Below are 20536 nucleotides of genomic sequence, written 5' to 3' on the forward strand. Positions count from 1 at the left end.
TTGTCTTGCAAAGCGCTCTCAAACCAAGTTACTCTCAAACCAAGGTTTTACTGTATTTTGAATGATGCTTGTTGGCAAGTATACCATGAGGATATATTTATAAACCTGTAATAACATCTTTATTTTTGGAGTTTACTTGTAAACTCAAGGGCTTGGATTTTCCTGCAGAAAGTTAACAGCAGCAAAGTCTTTGGAGATATTTACAGCAGATTTTGACCATATTACGCTGTGCATGCTATGATAATCATAGAAACAGATTTCCATCACTTATATCTGAAATAATAATTAATATTCTGGCTGGGTTATGATCTGGATATAAAGTGCTTATAGTATTTTTACCTTGTCTTCATTCCTCACTGTTCTGTTCACTCATTAGCGTGTGATGAAGGTTGTCAAAACTCAAGTCACATGTGTTTACATAGGGCTAAGGAATTGCCAAGCACCAGAGCTAGCAGGTGGGAGGAAGGGTAGCAAGAGACACATAGTCATAGCGAGTCATATATATACAATGGGGATCAAAGGTTTGGGCACCCCAGGTAAAAATTTGTATTAATGTGCATAAAGAAGCCAAGGAAAGATGGAAAAATCTCCAAAAGGCATCAAATTACAGATTAGACATTCTTATAATATGTCAACAAAAGTCTCTGTGGTAAGGGTTTGAAGGTTCTTTCTCACCCAAATGTAACTTTTCAGGGTCCCTAATGAGGACTTAAAAAATCCAGAGAGTACTGAAAATCTGTCCTCTCCTCTCCAGCCAGATTACCCTAAACCTCTCACCCTGCATGGGAGAGAACCCCGAGTACTAACAATGTCTTAAAATTGCTCCCCTTAAAGGACCACAACCCATATAGTGGGGCATATATACATTTTATGTATACTACTTGAGATGGAGCCATCCTGACCATAGCAGAAAACTTTGTGATTTGCTCATTACTTTAAAGTGTTACTAAACCCAGGACCCTGCAATCACTATATCTGGCCTCCCACAGTACACAGAACATGTAAATGCAATTATTTTAGTTATTATAAACTGCTAAATACCTTTATTCATCATCAGTATATAGGAATCTTGTGACTTCTATCACTATCCAGTTGAGCATTGGTTAAAGCTTGTAGGAGGAGTTTTCATTCTCCTCTGACTGTCCTTTGAAGCTAAAGGACTCCTGACCCTCTGTATGGACAGTGCTTATTGGACTTTTGCCAATCACATGCCCCCCTCCCCCCCCCCCCGCCAAAAAAAAAAAAAAAAAAACCCTCTATAGCAATACAGGATCAAACAGCCTTTTTACACAATGCATAGGATTAACCCCTTAGGTTCCACAGTAAGTATAACAAGCATGCTTTACTGCATATACAGACTAATTTTACTGCTGTGTGTTTAGTAACACTTTAAACTCTGTTAATACATTTTAATAACAGATGCATGGCTTATTAGACACAAACACAAAAGTGATAGGAAAGCACATTCTCTCCAATATGCCCAAAATAAATAGGTAGGAGATGGGTCGATTTGTCATGCATATAATATGATTTAAGGTTGTAACTTGATGATAATACATAATGTACACCTTTGCCAACTGAATCCTATTCAAGAATGTTGCCCTATTTCAAGGGTAAGGGTAACAAAAATAGATTTATTCGGAATATAAACAATGAGAGAAGAGGTTGTTGGTCATAAAAGAGGAGGTAATGAAGAAAGGCAGATTCCTGCTCACCCTCAAACAAAACTCAAATTTTCTGTTTTCCCACGCTGAACCTCAGCGTTTGTACATTTGTTAATGGTTTGGAAAAGCTTGTTAAAAAATTGGGTCTACAATACAGTGGATGGCTTTTACAGAATAATAATCATGAAAAAATGATAAGACCATGTAATAAATGAATGAATACTGTACTGATGATTAAATATTGCTATGTGAGAATTTGTAAGAGTGTTAAAAATTAACAACTGGTATCGGAATATGGAAGTATACAACATTCAGACAAATAAAGTTCAGGTTTTCAATAAATCATTCAACCTGTAGTTGAAAGGAATATTGACAGAATAATTAAAATGGGAGTTTGTCAAAACCCAACTTTGGGATATGTGAAAAATATCCTTTCTGTGGGGCTGCACCCACAGTGCAAAATTTAACTGCTTGTTTAGTCCAGGGGAGAGGAGAAACATCATAACTTACCTGATCTTCCAAACCTCTAGCAGATGGTGCTTTCCTAAGCTCTGCTAGTAGACTTTACCTTTGTGTTATCATGTCAAAAATATTGGATCCTGCATTGGTCTTTGCCAAATCAGAAAAAGTGGGTCCAATTGAATACCTCAGCACCTCATCCTTATATTTATATTCATAAAAATAGAAAAAATAAGTAAATGGGACTTTTTTGGTGCTAACAAATCCACCCTCAAGAAAAATTATACAGAAACATCAATACAATTACAGGTGTTTATTACACAATTGTATTAAAAAAAGTTGGGGTAAAACCCTCATGATAAAAACATTTAAATTATTGATACAACATGACAATCTTTGAAATGAAGCTCCACTACCCTGTTACTTCCCCTGTTTTCTACATCCAGTTGATGTAACTTCGTTGTTATTGTCATTTTTGATGAAACAAATAAAAATCTGTTGATTGAAAAAAAAAAATGATTGATACAACAATACAGCAACCCCATGTACCTTCCCTTGATTTGAGTACAAAGGGACATGTATATATACCAAAAAAGATATGTAAGGCGAAGGTAAAAACCAAAGGAAGGTGCTAAGTCCCAGCACGTTTTGCAGAATGAGCTTCCTTAGGGTTGAAGGGGTGCAGAGAAAATAAATTTCAATACAGGTCCTCAAATAGGGGAGTGTTTCAATACACTGGCGGAGAAAGGTGGGAGATAACAGGCAACCACCAACTAAGAAGCATGGAGGTAGCATACAGGGGAAACATAGACCATCATTTCCACAGATTGGTGATTCTGCACAAATCTTGATGAAAAATCTTGAAAGATAGAATAAATCAAGGGGCAGTCTTTTCATGCACAACCAAGTGTCACTGATCTTAACAAACAGCAGAATGTGTATATGGTCCTCAAGCCATGTTTTTTATAATCCTGCGTTGGTCTTAGTGCCGTCTTAGTGCCGTCAAGACCTTAGAGAGCTGAAACATATGAAAGAAGATGCTAAGGGGGACCATATTAGCAGAATAGAGAATCAGCTAAGTAAATCTATATTAACAAGTCCCCTAGACCTAGAATAGTAATTAGAGTAAAAGAGTTCAAGCTCAGCCACACTGCAAGGAATATTTATTTTTTTAATTTCCAAGAGTTGGGCTTTAGGTTAGAGGAATCTGGTGTTCTATGCACTGCCACATAACTGTCTTTTGTTAGCAGATTTCCTCCATATTTTATTGATTACATTTTTTATTCTTGATATGGAAACACTATGCTCAAATAGTCTACTTGAAATGGGATTGAAAATTGATTGATAAAATGAAAGCTGAAAGGTTGAAAACTGAAAGCTTAGAATATGTTTTACCTTCTTTTGTGGATTTTTTAAAAAAACTTTTTTTGTTTTATTTACCCACATTGAGGTGCAGATGTCAATGATGAGCATAACATATAACTATTCTACTGTATTTCAACCTATACATGGGTTACTGGAAATGGTGATGAAAAAGCTGTAATATACAGTATCTTTCCCAGGTTTGATTCGTCACATGATCTTTTGATTTTTTAGATGAGCAGCAGAAGCAGCAGAAGTTTAGAAAAATATTTGATCCCTAAAAATATGTACCTAAAACTAATGTCATATGATTAGCTGTTCTCAGCGTGGCACACACAGGAAATGCGAAAGGGAAACAGAGCCAAAGCTATACCTCTCCTCCTTCAGAGTTGTAGTTGACAGTGGTTCCCAGGTCACTATGGCTAATGCTCTGTGTCCCTCTCAGAAACTGATGCATGTAACTGGAGTGTGCACGTAGTGGAGACTCAGTAAGGACTCCATAGGTCTTGGCAGGCACATAGGGTGCACACATACCTGGAGTAGCAGCATGACCTAGGGGCAGTATAGGGAGAAAGCACAGAGAAGAAAAATAAATGCCAGAGCATGTACTGTAAGCTCTGCTATTTATCAAAAATAAAAATAAAAAATGCTTTTTAATCTAGTTTTTATCCAATATTTTTTTTTTTCTGGGGTGAACCAGTGGAGTAGTACTTTATCACCACACAGGGATACAAGGCTAGTTTTTAAACTCCTATGTGAAATCTAGAGCATATTTACAACAATTCAATAAGCTGCAATGATCATTAGGTATTATCACTATCAATATGTTAGGAGAAAATATATGAAAATAATAATCTTTTTAACATAAATATGACAAATGATGCATCCATTATGGCATAAATTGTTAAAAAATAAAATAAAATCAGTACAGTTGAAAAAAATGCATGTGGTGAAAAATGCCTCATAATCTTGCCAGAAATGCTGTTATCTCCTAACTTTCAGTAGTGAACTGACAATCAGGGTATAACTTAAAACACTCAGAATGTAAATATGTGAAATTCTAGCTGAAAAAGTTAGAGCTCTAGCTTCTTTTAATAAACAGAGTAAATTACAAACCATAAGAGGAAAATGGAATACAGTATTGTTACTGAGGAGTAAACACGACATTAAAGTGTTTAAAATTCAGTGAAATGGCAATCAGCACAAAAAACAATTAAAGTACAAATGTTTACCTTTGTAACTCTAACAGGCAGGATTCTCCTAGTTTTTCAGATGGGGGAAAAGATGGACAGGGGGTGGGAGGGTAAAATGGGGGATCTGCAAAGATGATGTTGGGAATCATGAAGGAGGGGATGGGGATCTGAGTAAGTGGGAAGGTGTGGAGACTAATATAGGGATAGGTAGCAGGATAAAATGGGAAGAGGTACTGGAAGCAGCGGGGTGTCTCTCAGGTGGAAGTTTAGACACTAAATAATAGTTTAGGGGTAGCCAAACAGAGGCTTTACTCTCTTCTGCAAAGAAGTCCAGTAAAACTCAGTCATTCTGTATTTGTTATGTTTATTTTTGGAAGAGAAAATTCAGTCCTCCTATTTGCCTGATATCTTCTGCCCTATATATCTAAAAAGATATCGAGAAAGGGGGGTAATATATTTCCAATTCAAGAGAATGCAGGACTTGGTTACATTCAGTAGGTGTTCTTGTATGTTTTTGTAAGGAAGGTAGAGTGGTGCAGCAGTGAAAAGGTTGAGTCATCCAGAATGGTGAAGACTTTAAATTTCTGAGAAATTTCTTTGACCTTAGTTCAATAGGGCTTCAGTTTTGGGCATAACCAAAATATCTGGAGGATTGAGCCTTCATTGGCGTTACAGCACCAGCAAATCTCAGAGACATAAGGGTAGAATCTTTGGAGGACCATCACAGTGCTCTACCATCAAGACAGCCTTTGTAGTTAGTTTACTGCAATCTTGTTCTAATGGAGGATTTGATATCCCTGGAAGATCAGAAGTCTTTAACCCACGGGTGGCAGGAGGAGACAATAGGTATAAATCATCTGATCTGTTAAGGATTGGAATGTGTATGTGGTCACCTCCCAAATTATGGTTTTTGCTTTGGAGGTGAGTAACTGTTTGCTCTTAAAGGTGAAGGACACTGGGTATTGATTTAACACTTTGAATCATTTAGGCACGGAACACTTTGGTGGTGGAAAGGACTTTTGATTTTGAGACACATGGGAAATTTTGGACTCTTAATTACCTAATTTTAAGAAGCATTGTAAGAAAAATAACTTTTGCTAGATTGTTATTGAGTTTTACAATTGATGAAATTTTTGTAGGGAACTTAGTTTTTATATTTTTTATAAGGTGCATAGTTTTCATATTTTTATTTACTAGCGTGATTAATTTTTTATTTGAATAGCACTTTTATTATCTGCATATATATGTAATTTATTGCACTTGTTTAGATAGGATATAACTTCGGATAATATTCAGTAGCTTTTCAGTGTGGTCACTTTCTTTTAACACTTGAAATCATTGGAGTGTGGCCAGCTTGTTTTTAAGCCATCATGCTCCAGTTACGATAATCTAACACTTTCATAGCGGCATCAGTTATGGAATCTGTTTTAAAAGATAAGTGCTGCACGATATATAGTGATATAAAGTGACATATACCCTTATCAGAATAAAAATAACGCAAACAAATCTAAGTATACATATGTAGATTGGTGAAAAAAAGAAGAAAAAAATCAACATGTGACCATAAACAAAATATTGTTATGAAATCCTGACAGCAATGTTGCTCGTAATCTATTCTTGGTTAGTAAATAGGGCCTTATAGTTCTGTATAGTAATTTATTTAAAGAGACTGGTTAGCAATGGTGTATTTTTTCCAGGGAAAATTAGACATTTTAAATGAGCCCCTATGGTGATAGTGTTATCTTTGTGCAAGTACAAGCATTGGTGATATATCTTGATATGTTTATTGGTGGGAGAATTCCCTTTACTGCTTGTTCTGAATATGCAACAGGAAATTAGGAGATCTCCCCAAAGTGAGAAGTATTCAATTCTAACACTTTGGATTCTCTCCCATTTTCTGTCTTGGTAACAAAGATAAATCTCCCCAGTGAGGACACAGAAAGCAATACACATTTGACAATGGTTATAATTAGAGTTGAGCGGACACCTGGATGTCCGTGTTCGGCGGGTTCGGCCAAACTTGAAAAAAAAGTCCGGGTCCGTGTCCCGGACTTTTTTCGAACTTTACCCGGACACCGAATCCCATTGAATTCAATGGGGACCCGAACTTTCAGGTACTAAAATGGCTCTAAAAAACAAATGGAAAAGGCTAGAGTGCTGCAAATGGCAGCAAAATGTAGTTAAGAGCATGGCAAGTGCTCTTAAAAAAAAATCCCCTTTAAATTTGTAATTTTTAAATAGCAGATTAGAACAGCACTCTGTAGTAAAATATAGCTGAACGCTGCACACAACAGACTGATAAAATATATATTTTTTCTCCCTCCTCCTCCTCCTCCTCAGTGGGCTCAAGTGAGGGCAAAAAGATTGTTCACTGCACCACCCCCCACACAGCAAAATCAATGTAGATCGCTAACGGACGATTGTTCTGTCCTGTGTCTCCTCATCTCTCCCTGCCTAATCTCTCCAGCCTGTCCCTAAAATGCTCAAATATCTTTCCCTGCCTACACTCCGACCTGTCCCTGCATTCTTTTCAGCACAATGTTGTTTTACCCTGTCTGTCCCTAATCAGCAGCAGCCAGCACCGTTCTGGGTGCTCTCTCCCTACACTACAGCAGACTGACGCACCGCGCTGTGTCTCTCGAGCTTATAAAGACCTGGGTCACATGCTTCAGCTGGCCAATCACAGCTACTAATACATTAGTAGGCATGGCTGTGATGGCGCAAACCAGTTAAACGCTTGTTGATTGGCTGTTGAAAGCCCGCCATTACATACAAAGCAGGAAACAAAATTACCGAACACGGATTTTAAACCCGAACATACAGTAAAGTTTTTGGGTCCGTGTCCGGGTAACAAAAATCCAATTATCCGGTACGGACCCGAAAAATACAGTCCGTGTTCGCTCAACACTAGTTATAACCCTTGGACACTTTATTTAAAACAAAAAAAAGAAAGTTTACATACACTTTAAACAGACTAGCAGACAAGGCCTACACTCAGTAAAGTCTTCGGTGTAAGTTTTCTCTCAGTTCATTTCTCGGCAGTTCTCAGAGAAAAAATATCTCCTCTGGCACCCAGTTTAGAAGGCGGAGAACTTCACTTCTCACAGGGTGATCAGAGGAGAATTTTTTTCTCTGAGAACTGCTGAGATCCACGTATAACTGGGTGGACTGCCTGTAATCTCAGGAGATATTGTGAGATTACAGCCGCCCCTACATTTAAAAAGTGAAACTAAAGTTTAAAAGAACTCGTAATGACATGTTCTGACACATGAAAACATATCTATATACACACACACATGCACAGTATATATACATACATACATACAGTATATATATATATATATATATATATATACCAGTACATACAGTATATATATATATATATATATATATATATATACACACACACATACATACACCCACAAACACACGTACATACATACATACATACATACATACATACATACAATATATACATTAATTTTGAACCCACTGGTGCTGATATATAGGAAGAAAGAAGTCTTCTTCCTCTAATCACACAGCTTCTCCCCCTGATTCTCCACCTCTGAGCTGGAGAAGCAGGAAGATGAGATCTTCAAAGAGAAGTACAGTGATAAGGTGACATCATGTGTTACTAAACTGGCCATTTCTGTTGCAGTGAATGCAAGCCGTTTGTGTACTGAGATGAGAAGAGAAGAATATGTTCTCCACTACTCTTCTCAGTAATTTAAACTGGCAATGCTCTGAGACAAGCCGTGATCATCCAGATCTCGGCTTATCTCAGTTTACTAAACGTACACCTTCATGAAGTTTTCTTTTTACTATGCATTTTTTAACATACATTATCAATAAAGTTCCCTTTCTAGATTATAACTACACATTCAGCTCATGCACCACTTACAATCAGTAAATGCAAAATACGTTTGCATTGGTTAAACTTGTTATGCTCTAGGCAATACCAGAAAGTGCCAAATGTTTTTCCCCATAAGCCTTGTAAAAACGAAAAGTTAAAAAGAAATTGCATGCTATTAATCGTATGCCTTATTAAAATTCCCAACTCCAGAAGGCATTTTTTAACGAGTCACTGTGATCCTGTGCTTCACACTGTTGGCCTTTTAGCTTGATGGCTGGAAGCAAGTGGTAACAGTACTTCAGTTTACTCTGCATGTATAAGAAGCCATATTCCTTTTAGTCCCCTGCTAAGTACATCAGTTGCACAGAATGAGGTTATCTGTATGACTTCTTTAGAAATGGAATTTAATGGTATTGGCTCCCAGGAATCTCTAAACAAAACTTTTTTCTCTTTTTTTTTTTTAAACTTCACATGCAAGACTGTACTGTAGTCAGATAATATTTATAAAAAGAAAAAAAGTGTACTCATACAGCTAAAATTATATTGTTCGCTATTAGAGAAAACCTTTTTTCTAAAAGTTCTTGCTGTACTGAGTTTCCAATGATTGAACTTATAGTACAAAATATGAATGTTTCTTTTGACGCAAGTAGAAAAGGACACTGTTTATTTCACAGCTTCCTCTTTATCAAGCATTTGTAAGGAAAATAGGAAAGGAAAAAAAAAGATGCACTAGTAAATAGCTGATTTCAGCACTGAATGAATATAGAATTAGTTTTGGCACCCAGCAGAATATTCAATAAGACTTCTTTTATAAGCAATTGATATTCTGCATAGGCTGTGCATAATGTTCTCTAGAGAGTATGAAAAAGGTTAACATATCATTAGTCTTGCAATTGATTTAGCTGTACTTTACACACAACAACAAAAAAAGAAACACGTGACCTCTTATTTCAGGGAATTAGTTTCATTGCTCTTGTGGTTATTGGCCTCTTAATGAAAATTAATGCCTAAGCTTTTTTTTTAACAAACATACTAATGCTTTTCTCTTTGAAGTAATCATACCTAAAAAAAGTCTACAGTTATTATGTTTCTACACAAACACTATATCAAGCCTCTTTCAAATATATTAGATGCGTCATAGTTACTTAGTTAAAAAATAGTAATAGTGTCTTTTATCCCTTCCCACAAGCAATCTGTATATTCATATGCCCTGACGAAATGTCATATGCCAAGGGTTTATTAGTATACAGTCTCCTTTTTGAGAACCAGCAACCAACAGTTGTCCCTGATCATGTGATATTTTTTTCAGTTCATGTAGGCTGGAGGCTCCATTGTCAAAAATTAAAACCTTCAGACTGCAATGTTCATTTGCAGTGCCATGTATTTAATAGTTCAACTGCTGGAAATAAAACATGAAAATGAATTAAAAAAAAAATGTTTACATGCCAGCATATAATAAATTTGAGCCTTTTTTATAATTAACCGCTTGCCTACTGGGCACCTAATTCCCCCTCCTGCCCAGGCCAATTTTCAGCTTTCAGCGCTGTTGCACTTTGGGGTCATGAAACACTGTACCAAAATAAAATTATTATATATTTTTAAAACAAATAGAGCTTTCTTTTGGTGGTATTTAATCACTACTGAGGTTTTTATCTTTTGCTGTACAAACAAAAAAAAACAGAAAATTTTGAAGAAAAAAAAACAGTTTTCATAGTTTGTTATAAAATGTTGCAAACAGGTAATTTTTCTCCTTCATTGATGTGCGCTGATGAGGCGGCACTGAATGGCACTGATAGGCTGCACTGATGGGCACTGATAGGCTGCCCTGTTGGGCACTAATAGGTGGCACTGGTGGGCACTGGTGGGCACTGGTGGGCAATGATAGGCAACACTGATGAGCACTGATAATGCGGCACTGATGGGCACTGATAAGGTGGCACCGATAAGGCAGCACTGATAAAGCAGCACTGGTCGGTGGCCACTGGTCCGTGGCACTGATGGGTGGCACTGATGGGCATTGATGGGTGGCACTGAAGGGCACTGGTAGGTACTGTTGTAGCATCTGTGTGGATTGAGTTACTAAGGGATTGAGCTACTAAGAAGTACTTTTTTTGCATAATAGAGTTTTTGAAAATCTGTAATATAATAGCAGTCAGACGAATACCTGTTGACCTCAAATAACCAAAAAAAGAGGTCAGTGGTTTCATGAAGGTCACAAGATACAATTAGTGTCTACTCCAAAGCACGGCAGTAACAGCTCACTCAGAAGCCAGATGGTATCTCTGATGTTTGTTTGCAGTCTTGCTTATCTACGTAGTTTTCTATGCATCCACTATCTAAATGATATTAATATATATGTATAATGGAAGAACTTTATCTGTCAAACAATCTTAACAGCAATACTTAAATCTGAACTGCTGGAAATTATAAATAAAAAATACTTAATCAAGCTAAAATGTTTTAAATGTGGCTTTGTATTGTTCAGGAGGAGGTTGCATGCTTACTGCCCTTCCATTTCCTTGCCAGCCATGCTGCATACCTGGATATAGGTCTGGTAAAGACTCTTGGGGGACCTCACCCAATTTTTTGCCCTGGGGCCTTTACATATCCATAGCAACCCTTAACCACTAGATAAGTGTGTGCCTTTTGAGGGGGACCCCACATTATTTATTTTTTTTTAAAATCAAACAGTTTAACAAATGTGTACTGGGCCTTTAAGGGAAACAATGATGAAGGTGGTTCCTCCTAAAATCCATACTGACTGTATGGTATGGATATGGAGGGCGATCCTGGCAAAAAATGTCACAGGGTGCCCCTCATTTTCCATATCAGACCCTTATCCAGGTATGCAGCCTGACTAGCCAAAAAAAAGGGAGAGGCAGCAAGCATGCTTTCCCCATGATTCCCCAGGCCACTTGCCCTTGGGAGGGTGCTTTGTGGAGAAAGGGTACAAAGCTTCTTCCCGGCAGTGCACTTGTCCCCAAATTGGGGACTAGGACTTAATCCCCATATCATTAACCCAGTCTATGTAAAAGTATGCATGGGGAACTTATCAGCATCTGGAGGACCTTCTAAAATAAAGGGGCCCCATATATCCTAAATTAGTTATTAAGGGGTACATGGTACACCTTGTTACCAAAAAACTAGTAACAAAACATCTACACCATCAGCATGGTACATCTTGGCTTGGCAATATTTTCCCATTCTTCTTTGCAAAAACACTCAAAATCTGTCAGATTGGGAGGGCAACTCCTGTGCATAGCCCACTTCAGATCACCCCACAGATTTTTAATCGGATTCAGGTCTGGGCTCTGGCTGGGCCATTCCAAAACTTTAATCTTCTTCTGGTGAAGCCATTCTTTTGTTGATTTGGATGAATGCTTTGGGTCATTGTCATGCTGAAAGATGAAGTTCCTCTTCATGTTCATATTTCTGGCAGAAGCCTGAAGGTCTTGTGCTCATATTGACTGGTATTTGGAATTATTCATAATTTCAAATCAATCCCTTAAAGCTGAAGAAAAACAGCCCCAAATCATGATGCTGCCACCACCATGCTTTTCTGTAGGTATGGTGTTCTTTTGGTGATGTGCAGTGTTGGTTTTGCGCCAAACATATGTTTTGGAATTATGGCTAAAAAGTTCAACCTGGGTTTCATCAGACCATAATACATATTTCCACATGTTTTTGGGAGACTTCAGATGTGTTTTTGCAAAATTTAGCCAGGCTTGGATTTTTTTCTTCGTAAGAAAAGGCTTTCATCTTGCCACTCTACCCCATAGCCCAGACATATGAAGAATATGGGAGATTGTATGCCACTTGTACCACACAGCCAGTACTTGACAGATATTCCTGCAGCTCCTTTAATTTTGCTGTAAGCCCCTTGGCAGCCTTTCTGACCAGTTTTCTTCTTGTCTTTTCATCAATTTTGCGGTGATGTCCAGTTCTTAGTAATGTCACTGTTGTGCCATGTTTTATCCACTTGATTATGACTGTCTTCACTGTGTTCCATGGTATATCTAATGCCTTGGAAATTCTTTAGTACCTTTTAACAATGAGATCCCCCTGATGCTTTGGAAGCTTTCTGTGGACCATGGCTTTTGCTGTAGGATGCGACTAAGAAAATGTCAGGAAAGACTTGCTAGAACAGCTGAACTTTATTTGTGGTTAATCAGAGGCACTTTAAATGATGGCAGGGGTGTACTGACTCCTATTTAACGTGAGTTTTAATGTGATTACTTAATTCTAAACACAGCTACAACCACATTTTTTTATTTTTTTTTTATTTTTACTCCCCCCCACCCACACCCAAAAGATTGCAGTCTTTCCTTTCTGATTTTTCTTGCATGAAAATGGTACACATTAAATGAAAAACATTCATTTGGTTCCCGTGCCAGAAACGTTTAGGAGTTTGTCCCTTCAGAAATTTTAGCTCGCAAGGTTAGAATCAGCTGTCAAAAGTTGTGTACACACTATCAGAAATTCATACTATCAAACCTCGGATAAAAAAAACATTCTCCCAATATTTCTTATAGTTTACATCAGAGGCTGCCCCTCCCAGCAAAAACTTGGCAGTCTTCCAGTCTTCTAATCTGAAATGTATAGATAAAGTGCAGTGATTTTAGCAAAGCTTATTTTGGTGCAAAATTACTATGTTTGTTATAAAATGTTTTGCTAAGACTCTTGATTTCACTCATTTAACTGTTTAGGCCAAATTTGCTGAAAAAAAAAATGAAGTCTACTCCTTTTTTCTTCATTGCAACGGCATTTTATTAGGGGATGTGGTGTATTTAGAGTAGTTTAGTTTATTTAGCTTAGTGCTCTTTCTATTTCTGTTTTTATTTATCAACTCTTCCTTTTTTAAACCCCGTTCATACTGGGGTGACCTGTCAGGCGACCTGGTCGCCTGACAGGTCGCCGTAGGTCACCTGGCATAGAGAAGCTGTGGACCCGTTCTAATAGGAGCGACACAAGTCGCTCCGACTTAGAAAAAGGGTCCGGAGCTTCTTTGGGGCGACCTGGAGCGACCTGCATTGACTTCAATGTTATGAAGACCGTGCCGGCCGCTCCGAGGTCGCGGTGCGAGCAGCGCACCGCGACCTGTGAGGTCATCCCGGGAAGTCGGATCGCCCCAGTGTGAACGGGGCCACATTGTACTTTTTTCTTTCTGTGAAAAAAATACAATAATTAGGCTATGTTGAGGCCTTAGCTTCCATATCTCTTAAGACACATCACCGTTGTAAAAACTATCTTAATTTTATCTACACCGGTGACTCTAATGCATTTAACAAAAATGGTGAAATGTCAATGAAGTCTCTGAATTTTCTCTGAAATTTCTGTAAAGGGTAAATGATCAAGTTAAGCCGTTCCTGCTTTTATTAAAAAAACAGAGCGGGTGGTCTGGGAGGGAGAAAATGTTATTCAGAGTTGTTTTCTAAACAACTTCAGTATTTATATTGTGCACATGAGGATGAATTATACCACAATGGCTGCAGCTACAGAGCTCAGTGGGGACTTGTTTTAAAGCTCATGCTTATTGAAAACACATAAATAGATGAATGTCCATAGCCTGGCTGAAAGTTTACTTTAAGTAAAATAAATCTAAGTTGTCCAATCTAGTCACATGTTATTTAGATGTAACTAAAACCCTTTCATCCCTTACAACTGAGGATGAATCCTGCTTAGCCGCTGAGCTGACATAAGTGCACTGGTAACTGCCACCCTGTGACTTAAATGTAACTATTACAGAAGCATTAGGTCAGTTTTTGGTTGGACATCATCTTTATTCAAGCATTATTATTTGCAGCAAAAACTGAAACACTTTTAAACAGTAGTTTATATCTTTGTCTTGTCCCACAAGGAAATAATGATGGTGGTGATATTCTTGCTAATGTATTTTCCAGCTACTAATTTTAAATTACAGTGAGCAAGCAGCATAATTTAGCCTCAGCAATATGACTTGTTCTACTGAAGTCTATGAAAGTTATAGTCAGCAATCACACAAAGCTGAAATGCCAGTTGTGGAAGAAGTTGGCCTTTAAAGGGTCTAATAAAAAGTTTCTTTTAAATGGTATTTACTCTTAAACTTTTTATTGCAGACAACAAAGATTTTGATGCCTATTTATCATATACAAAAGTGGACCCAGATCAATGGAACCAGGAGACTGGAGAGGAAGAAAGATTTGCACTGGAAATTTTGCCTGATATGCTTGAAAAACACTATGGTTATAAACTGTTCATACCTGACAGAGATTTAATCCCTACAGGAAGTAAGTAAATCCGTCATATCTGATTCTTTTCAACTTTATTGATTTTGCTTTGCTGCTAACCCTTCGTACAATGTGCCTTTATAATCTATCTGTAAACCCATTCTAACATGCACTGAGCAAATACATTAGGTTTCTTGTGGTTTAAGAAAATCACAAATAAAAGTAAAACAATAAGGAATCTGATGATACAATTACAAAGTTTTTATAACCTGAGGAAACTACAGTTCTAAGAAGAAATATTCTGAATAGGATTGTAATAATTGATGAATATTTACAATAAAAAAAGCAGAGAACCTATTAATCATTTGACCTCTGGAAGATTTAGCCCCGTTCAAGACCAGGCCATTTTTTTGGGATACGGCACTGCGTTATTTTAACTGACAATTGCACAGCCATGCAACACTGTACCCAAATACAATTTATGTCATTTTTTCCCACAAATAGAGCTTTATTTTGGTGGTATTTTATCATCGGTGTGGTTTTTCTTTTTTTGCACTATAAACAAAAATAAAGAGACAATTTTGAAAAAAATAAATATATATATATATATATATATACAGTATCTCATAAAAGTGAGTAGCCCCTCACATTTTTGTAAATAATTTATTATATCTTTTCATGTGATGACACTTTGCAACAATGTAAAGTAGTGAATGTACAGCTTACAGTGTAAATTTGCTGTACCTTCAAAATAACTCAACACACAGCCATTAATGTCTAAACCACTGGCAACAAAAGAGAGTACACCCCTAAGTGACAATGTCCAAACTGGGCCCAGTTAGACATTTCCTTCCCCAGTTTCATGTGACTCATTGATGTTACAAGGTCTCAGGTGTGAATAGTGAGCAGATTTTTAAATTTGGTGTTATCACTCTCACTCTCTCATACTGGTCACTGGAAGTTCAACATGGTACCTCATGGCAAATAATTCTCTAAAGGATCTGAAAAAAAAGAACTGTTGCTCTACATAAAGATGGCCTAGGCTATAAAAAGATTGCCAAGACCCTAAAATTGAGCTGCAGCACGGTGGCCAAGATCATACAGCGGTTTAACAGAACAGGTTCCACTCAGAACAAGCCTCGCCAATCCCTTCCCTCATGTCAGAACGGAGATCTGCCTTGTTTACATAGGGCAGATCTTCTTTGTTCTGTGTGCTTTACCAACAATCATCAGGTGTTGGCAGACATACAGTGCCCGACACCTGCAAATCGGCTTCTGCTTTGATTAATCACAGCAAGATTAGCCTTCTAGCAGCGCGCATGAGCCCCCTGTAGGCAGAGGTACAGAATCACTTTTATATAGCCATAAATCTGCTATAGGACTGCCTGGAAGTGGTTAATCAAAGAAGACTCAAGATGGGACAGTTTATATGGCTAAAAAAAATGTATAGTTTGTTTCAATGTGGTTATATTAAATAAATCCTGTGAGTAAATAAATATAGAGTACTATATGTAAACCCAATCACTAAAATCTGCCTTGCAGCACTAGAGTCATTGGTTTGAATACTAACCTCAAAACTCCCTGCTTGGCGTTTGCATGCACTCCAGATGCTTGCACTAGTTTCCTCAGGTTTCCTCCCACACTCCAAAGACAAGCTGGTAGATGAATTGGCTACTGTATAATTTGGTACAAATATGCGCATGTGTGTATGTAAGGTAGGGACCTTAAATTGTAAGATTCTTGAGGGCAGGAAATGGTGTGAATGGATAACTTATGTAAAGCACTGTGTTGTTTTTTTAAAAAAAAAATCTGTTTTGGTATTTTTTAATTTGCATTAAAATAATTAACTGATGATTCTTCCATAAAGACCTTGTCAGGTCACTTCCTGTTATAGAGTCACATTGCATTGTCCCTGTCTCTCTGTTGCATTTCTGCATTGGAATCCTCTCACAAAGGCTTCCAATGGAGTATTCATACACATTACACAGGCAAAGTCCACTGCTGTCAGCATCAGTAATTCTTCCCTGGAAATTGTTATGCTATATAGACTATGATTATAGACTTCGAGTTTACATTTTTACATTTACATTTTTACAAGTTAGTATGCAGGTTACAGAGCTGATGGCAACAGTTTGAATTTGGCTAAACATGGCAGATCCATTTATGGTTGGTGAATCACCATTCTGACACCTTTGGGATGAATTAGAGCGGAGAATGAGAGCCAGGCCTTCTCATCCAACATCAGTGCCTGACCTCAGAAATGCGACTTCTGGAAGAATGGTCAAACATTCCCATAGACATACTCCAAAACCTTGCAAACAGCCTTCCCATTTATGGGCGTGTAAAGGCAGGCGTCCCAATACTTTTGGTAATATAGTGTATCACAGAAAAAAGGAAAAGCTTGAACTGACAAGATCAACTGACAAGATCAACAGATTTTTTTGCACTTATCAAACAGATTTAACACTTTCAGTGGTGTATTTAAAATAGAAAATAAGAATTGTCCATTGTTTGGATTTACATACACTATAAAGCAAGTACAGAATGCCCTGAGTGGTGCCAACTCGGTTTGAAAGTGACATGAATCTGTCGTAGAAATTCACAGCTGGCTGGAAAGTGAAGTGATTTTTTTAAAATAACAAACACGTAATACTTACCTTCTCTGTGCAGTTGGTTTTGCACAGGGTGGCCCAGATCCTCCTCTTCTCGCATCCCTCTTCTGAGCTCCCGGCCCCTCCCTCCTGTTGAGTGCCCCACAGCAAGCAGCTTGCTATGGGGGCACCTGAGCCAAGTCACAGCTTTCTGTGTCCATTCAGACATGGAGTCCGTGACCCGGCCTGACCCTCTCTCTCTCCTGACTGGTTGACTGATTTTGATTGACAGCAGCGGGAGCCAATCACGGCAGACTGCTGTCTCAGCCAATGGGGAGGGGAGTCCCGGGCAGCTGAGACACTCCTACAACAGCTGGATAAAGATGGTCTCAGGTAAGTATTAGGGGGGCTGAGGGAGGCTGCTGCACAAAGAAGGTTTTTTTTGTATCTTATTGCAGAGAATGCATTAAGATAAAAATAAAAAATAAACTTCTGCCTTTACAATTCCCTTTAACATTATATGTTAAAGTGTACATCATAACAATGTTGCACTGTATATTATATTATATTATATTAAAAAATATATATATATATATATATATATATATATATATATATATATATATATATATATATATGTGTGTATATATGTGTATATATATATATATATATATATATATATATATATATAATTATATTTAAATATATATTATATTTAAAATAAAATAGATTTGTAAACATTTAAGTTTCAATTTGTTTTATTTGTATTGATGCCTACTTTGTATTAATACCTAGCTTGTTTCTCTTCTCTTACAGCTTATATTGAAGATGTGGCAAGATGTGTGGATCAAAGTAAAAGGCTAATAATTGTTATGACTCCCACATATGTAGTGAGAAGAGGATGGAGTATATTTGAGCTAGAGACCAGACTTCGGAATATGTTGGTCACTGGGGAAATCAAAGTCATATTGATTGAGTGCAGTGAATTACGTGGGATTATGAATTACCAAGAGGTGGAAACTCTCAAACACACAATTAAGCTTCTAACCGTTATCAAATGGCATGGGCCAAAATGCAACAAATTGAATTCAAAATTCTGGAAACGTTTACAATACGAAATGCCTTTTAAAAGAATAGAACCCATCACACATGAGCAGGTTTTAGATGTCAGTGAGCAGGGACCTTTTGGGGAACTGCAGACGGTCTCAGCAATCTCCATGGCTGCTGCCACTTCCACTGCCCTGGCCACTGCCCATCCTGACATACGTTCTACCTTTCATAACACTTACCATACTCAGATGCGGCAGAAACACTATTATAGAAGCTATGAATATGATGTACCTCCAACTGGCACCCTGCCTTTTACCTCAATAGGTAATCAGCATACTTATTGCAACATACCTATGACACTTATCAATGGACAGCGGCCACAAATAAAAACAAACAGGGAGCAGCACCCAGAGGAAGCCCATACAAACAGTGCGATCTTGCCACTTTTGCCAAGGGAGACAAGTATATCTAGTGTTATCTGGTGACAGGAATGGTAGGGGCACAGCAGCCCCATCCCCACGATCACACAGTTGGAAGCGGATCTTGCAGTCTGGTGCCTGGAACTTCATCCTCGACTGCTGCTGTTAAACATGCATTACAATCGTTAAAATCTGAGGAAAAACAGGGTCTTGTACATATTTTTGCAATTTATTTGTAGCATCAGTGTCTTCCTGTTTTACCCATGTCTCTTGCCATTACATTTTTGACTTTGTTTTATATGTCAATGAAATTTGTCTAGTTACATTTTTTTATGAATAGACTGATGTATAGATAGGCAGCATTCTCTTTTACTTCTCATTAAGTATAGTTTTACAATTTTTTTTTTTATTTAATGTTTTTCCCTTTTTTGGAATGCTTGAACCAACCACTGGATACGGATCAACATTCATTTTGTTGGCTTTATTAGTATTATACATTCATGATGCTCAGCCTTCAGCATCAAAAGAAAGAAGTATGCAAGATTCCAATGACTCTTATTTTTTAAGATAACCAGCAGAGCTCACTTTTGATTCTTTCTGCCCACCTTACTTGATGGCAGCATGCTTGGTTACACTTCAAGATGGTCTGATTGTTTAACTTTTAACTAACTTAAATGTCTATCATTCAACAAGATTCCTGGTCTGTATTTATTGCTTTGCAGTAACATAGATCCTAGAGAGCAGTTTTAATGGAAACATTTTTCTATCAAAAGTTTTTTCTTTCTTTCTTTATTTTATCTTTATTTTAACATTTTCTTTTTAGATTTTGTGAAGGGGTGAATTGGGGGGGGGGGGGCTCACATATTGTTTATAGTTTATTGTTACTGTTTTCTCTATTTTCAAATACCACTTGAAATGCTACAGTGCTCTAGTCAGACAACAAAACATGCATTGTTGAAGTTATTTTTGTATGGTGGTGTCCATACCAAAGCTGAGAAAGACCTTGTTACTATGAAAGACTCCTGTTATATTTTTAAAATTGTTTTTGCCTTATCAGATTTCATTTTGTTAAGATTACAACTTTATCAGCTTAAAGGCAATTTAAATTTATAACTCAGGAGGTAACAAACACCAGATGTGAACGCCAACATGCATAAAGCCTTTCCAACAGATTTATTGTTTATAAAGATTAATCAGACCTAAAATGTTAAACACATTTTACTGAATAAAATAAAGAAATATGTTTATTTTTAAGAAAAAAAAAGCTTCTATGTTTGAGAGGTTGAAAGTGTTGTGTTGAAGTTATTCATTTTATGGTATAATGCAATATACTGAAGGGTAAACATTTTTATCAACTTCAGTGTAAATAATTATGAAGCATTACAGTTACGTTGTGAAGTAAAAGATATAAGCTGTCCATCAGCACCTTATAATAGTTGGACATCAGGAACTTATCCATCAAATGAAAAGATTCCTGACTGATAATTATATAAACCTGTAATCTCAGTTCTACTAAATTCATGCGTGAAGATAAATGTCTGTCACACACCAACACTCTCTTCAATGAATTCACCCTTGTTGGTGGCACCCTTAGAAAGCCCAGTTGTTTCCAGTTCCCACCGAAATTGCAAGTGCATGTACCTACATACTGAGTGAGAGTGTGCATGATGGCGAATGTCAGTGATATACACCACCACTTCTTTTGGTGAGACCCTAAGGTTGGTTTTCCTGGTGGGTTA

At 37.3% G+C, this 20536-nt stretch overlaps 1 protein-coding gene across 1 annotated transcript in view; it reads left to right on the forward strand.

Annotated features, from left to right (window-relative positions):
• The window catches only part of IL1RAPL1 (interleukin 1 receptor accessory protein like 1), a 1835933-nt gene extending 1815943 nt beyond the window's left edge, over positions 1-19990 (forward strand). Inside the window, exons 10-11 of the mRNA XM_082248500.1 lie at positions 14627-14797; positions 18145-19990. Of these exons, the coding sequence (XP_082104626.1) occupies positions 14627-14797; positions 18145-18863 (890 nt within the window). The 3' untranslated portion in view covers positions 18864-19990. The remainder of the gene's footprint in view (positions 1-14626; positions 14798-18144) is intronic.
• The last annotated feature ends 546 nt before the right edge of the window (positions 19991-20536 follow it).

Source organism: Pelophylax lessonae (genome assembly GCF_965119305.1).
Source record: "Pelophylax lessonae genome assembly, chromosome: 2".
In the NCBI taxonomy this organism is placed as follows: Eukaryota; Metazoa; Chordata; class Amphibia; order Anura; family Ranidae; genus Pelophylax; species Pelophylax lessonae.